Consider the following 4,530-nt stretch of genomic DNA (forward strand, 5'->3'; position numbering starts at 1 on the left):
GTTCCACACCATTTATTTCTTGAGTGTGACACAAAGAATGCTTTGGCACTACCCACAAAATAGGTCCTTAGGTGGCAGTGTAATTTCCTCCGGAGTCACTGTAGTCTGGGAAATATGGTGAAGTAATGAAGTGATGACAGGTATTAACATGCATAATGGGCTTTAATAGACATTTAATGTTGTTTAACTGGACGAAGGAGAAGTGCTTTCCCATTGGAATATTTCTACATTGAAACTCATTGATCACCAATTTCAGAGGGGAAAGGTTAATCCATCAGTTTCTGTAACCAAACGCCACTGATGGAAATTCTTTAGGTGACATTCTGGATGAACTGAGCTTTCCATCTTTGCAAACAAATGAGTGATATGACAAGCATGGTGTTCAGAACACATTTAACCAATTGATTTTCTCTCCCCTTGTAATAAGATCTAGAGACATATGAAAGAGCGTAGCGTGAACCAAGATTAAAGGAACTGCTTCGTACCCGCGAACATAGGGGAACTGCATTATCAATAAAAATACTATAAAGCATGTAGGCACCCATTCTTTTTCTTTATATAAAGTTTGTTATTGCAATAAATAGCTGTTATTGAACTGCTTGCCTTTTATTTCTGTTTTTCTGGATTTTATTTTGGTTGACTTCCTGTGGTTTCCTGGTAAATGTTAGGAAAAAATGTGATGTTTTGTTACGGTATCATTTTTGAACTCGCTAGTAAATCCAACTCTGGATTTAAAAGCAGGATTTGCTATTCTTTGTGACACAAAGAAAGATATGAGGGGGAGGGACCTGACTTCAATTAATGTAAATATATCAAATATAATTTAAAAGGTTTAATCTATATGGTTCCATACTGTGATGACCCTCATCTTTTTCCTCCCTCTTCCCTCCTTTTTCTCCCAAATTCAGCCCTGCTCTGAGTTTCACGTACCCTCCTACACCGGTATCCCTCCAGCAAATGCATCAGCAAATTATAAGTCGTCAGCAAACCCTAGGTTCAGCCTTTGGACACAGCCCTCCACTCATCCATCCTGCTCCAACTTTTCCTACCCAGAGACCTATCCCTGGTATCCCCAGTGTCCTGAACCCTGTCCAGGTCAGCTCTGGACCTTCTGAGTCCGCACAGGTGAGAGATGACAAAAGAAACCTTTGCACCCCATTCATTTAAAAATGAAATAGATGAAATAAATGACGTTGTCTCGATGGCAATTAATCACCACTGTCAGTGAGACCCTTCGATAACAGTTTTCTTGCAGCTATGGCATTTGCAGTCCCTTTATTATAAATCACAGGAGTGTACGTGCGGTTCCTGATTGGTAACGTGCTTTTTAGTCCTCATCAATATTTCAGTGCGCTGCAGCAGCCTCTCATTCCAAACTGTCTCTCCTGGATCTTATACAGGAACTTAATAGAGGTAGAGGAGTAAGAAAAACGAAAAAACGCATCAAAATGTGAACATTTGAAAGATGAGCAGCTTCACCTCCAAATCAGACTGACTGTAATATACACAGGGTCGTATTCTGCCCTCCTGACCCAGGTGTGAGTAACTTGGTCTGTGAGCAACAGAGGAACTCAGAGTTAGTGCAGAGGTTTGAAGGTTTTTTTTTCTCTCTGATTTGTGCAAAATTCGACTTAACTGAGTTTGAATTAATCATCTCAATAAACCAAGGTGTGTGCTCAAAAGCTGGCCATGTGCAGGAGTGAATCGGGCCTGTAATGTGGAGTTTATCACACTTTGTGGTTTGCCCGTTAGTAACTAGTGCTGTTTGTTTCCAGATGACCTGGGATAGGTTATTTATCAGGCTGGGAGCTGTTTATCTCCTGGCTAGCTTTTCCAAACGTAGAAGCAGAACATGCTGCTGTAGGAAGCATATTGATTTTTTTTTTTGTGGGATCCATGAAAGCTCAGATATCTCTAAAAGATCTCTGGATTCCTACAAGATCAATTTGCAGGTGTAGATAATGGTGTTCAGTCTAGCACAGCGAGAGAAAAACAAGATTCTGGCCTGTTTATGTCACCAGTAGTTTTGCTATTGATTTGGGAGAATCCAGGACTTCATCTAGGATTTTTTTTGTCTCAGTCTCACACCAGCATTCAACATTTCTTCCTCTCCACCCTTATAATGAGAAAGGCAGTAAAAGAGTTGAGGTCTTGTGTGCAGATGTTAGGGGCAAAACCTTTCCTCCAAGTGTGGAAAAAAATAATAAATCTTACTCTTGTGTTTATTTGAATGAGCACACAGTGATTTTTCTTTTCAAAATTGTCTTTCTGAAGTTGTCATTATGTGGAAAATCAAGTTCTTCCTATGCTCCCTGGGCTGAGAAAACCTGTGTTGGTTTGTAGCAAGGAATTTCATCGAACTCCCTCCTTCCAGTTCCCTCCCTGCTCCATTACGAGGTTGAGTGATGCAGCTCTTCCACAAGTTAACACTGTGTGATTGAAGTACAACGTAATTGCATATCCAATATAATTAACAGTGTAGCTTCTCCAAATAAAGTTGCTGAGCAGATGCTGCATATTTTTTTTCGGAGCGACATATTTATCACAGTCTCATTTTGTCTTCTTTTGGGGGGGAAAAAAAAACCACCAACCTGCCTGCAGCAGAATAAACCCACAAGTGAATCTGCAGTGAGCAGCACTGGAGATCCCATGCACAACAAGCGCTCCAAGATAAAGCCCGACGAGGACCTCCCCAGCCCGGGAGCAGGAAGTGTGCAGGTATGGTGGCCACGTTACAGTCATAAACCTTTCGTCTCGCTGCCAGAGGGAAAGTGCACCTTGCCTGTAGCATGTATTTTCAAGCTTCCTGCCCTTGTACAACCCTTCTTCTCACCCAGAATCCCAGAATCGCCCAGATTGGAAAAGACCTTTAAGATCATCAAGTCCAATCATTAACTCAACACCCTTGACTAACCCATGTCTCTCAGCACTATGTCTACATGACTCTTCAAACTTCACCACTGCCCTGGGCAACCCATGGGCCATTCACTACAAGAAAGATGTTGAGTTGCCGGAGCGTGTCCAGAGAAGGGCAGCAAAGCTGGGGAAGGGTCTGTAGCACAAGTGTGATGAGTTCCCGGCTGAGGGAACTGGGGTTGTTGAGCCTGGAAAAAAGGAGGCTGAGGGGAGACCTTCTGGCTCTGTCCAAGTCCCTGCAAGGAGGGTGTAGGGAGGTGGGGGTTGGTATGTTCAACCAAGGAACAAGGGACAGGACAAGAGGAAATGGCCTCAAGTTGCACCAGGGGAAGTTTAGATGGAATCTGAGGAAAAACTTCTTCACCAAAAGGGGTGGTCAAGCGTTGGAACAGGCTGCCCAGGAAGGTGGTGGAGTCACCTGCCCTGGAGTGATTTAAAAGCTGTGTAGACGAGGTGCTGAGGGACATAGTTTAGAGGTATTGGAACAGGCTGCCGAGGAAGGTGGTGGAGTCACTGCCCTGGAGGGATTTAAAAGCTGTGTAGACGAGATGCTGAGGGACATAGTTTAGAGGTGGAATTGGCAGTGTTAGGTTTATGGTTGGACTTGATGATCTTAAAAGCCTTTTCCAACCACTACGATTCTGTGTTTCTGTGAAAATAATCTACACACCCACCCCCGTCTTTCTTTTATATGCTGAAACAATTCGCTTTTCTTCCTTCTCCGTTTCAGAATTTCCTCTCTCCTCTCCTCACCTCTGTTTTTTTGTTGTTTTTTTTTTCCCCTCTCTCCAGGAACAACCAGAAGGAATGACCCTGGTAAAAGAGGAAGGGGACAAAGATGAAAGCAAACAGGAGCCTGAAGTGGTCTACGAGACAAACTGCCACTGGGAAGGCTGTTCCCGGGAGTTTGACACGCAGGAACAGCTAGTGCATGTAAGTTAATGGTATTCAGGAACTGGGTTTTAAAACAAGGTGACCTTTTTCATGGGGGTCAGGTTCTCTGACCCTGTGCTGAGTCAAGTTTCTTCCCTAACAGCGCTGCAAACTGGAGAGGGGTTTATGAGTTTCTGAGAATAAAGAAAACTCAGAGCCACAGTGCTTGACCTGTTCAGTCAGCTAAAGCTTAGTGTAAAATTCAATAAAGTCTTCAATAGAGATTGTAATGGCTCTGATCCTGTAAGCCAGCAAATGCTATTTTGAGTTAGAGACTTTGATAGTTATTGAGTAATAGTAAGCTGGACATGAATTATTATTAACCTTTAGCCAAGTTTGATTTTTTCTTTTTTTCCCAAAAGAGACTGTAACAGTAGAAATGGCCAAGGGGAATTCTTCCCCTTCCCTAAGGAGGTTTGTGGTATCAATTTACTGCTGTGTGTAAACTGAAGTGGATTATTTGGCTAAATACACGGAGACTGAGTTATTTCAGTCCTTTTAGCAAAAGCAAACTGTATGGTCTTATTTATGCTGCATCAAATATTAGTCCTATCTGCCTTGGTTTTTCTTCCCTCTCTACCACTTCTCCAAAATCAATGTTTTTTACTGGTTTGTAGTATTGCAGACTAGCAAAAGGACAATCAAAATCTAGAATATAACCTGGCAAGTGCAATCTTTCCC

The 4,530-nt window shown here is 42.5% G+C and overlaps 1 protein-coding gene across 1 annotated transcript in view; it reads left to right on the plus strand.

Annotated features, from left to right (window-relative positions):
* Nucleotides 1-884: 884 nt before the first annotated feature.
* Nucleotides 885-4,530, plus strand: part of GLI3 (GLI family zinc finger 3) — a 41,455-nt gene continuing 37,809 nt past the window's right edge. Inside the window, exons 1-3 of the mRNA XM_010168895.2 lie at nucleotides 885-1,125; nucleotides 2,602-2,718; nucleotides 3,709-3,849. Of these exons, the coding sequence (XP_010167197.2) occupies nucleotides 958-1,125; nucleotides 2,602-2,718; nucleotides 3,709-3,849 (426 nt within the window). The 5' untranslated portion in view covers nucleotides 885-957. The remainder of the gene's footprint in view (nucleotides 1,126-2,601; nucleotides 2,719-3,708; nucleotides 3,850-4,530) is intronic.

Source organism: Antrostomus carolinensis, unplaced genomic scaffold (assembly GCF_000700745.2).
Source record: "Antrostomus carolinensis isolate BGI_N321 unplaced genomic scaffold, ASM70074v2 scaffold9535, whole genome shotgun sequence".
NCBI lineage: Eukaryota > Metazoa > Chordata > Aves > Caprimulgiformes > Caprimulgidae > Antrostomus > Antrostomus carolinensis.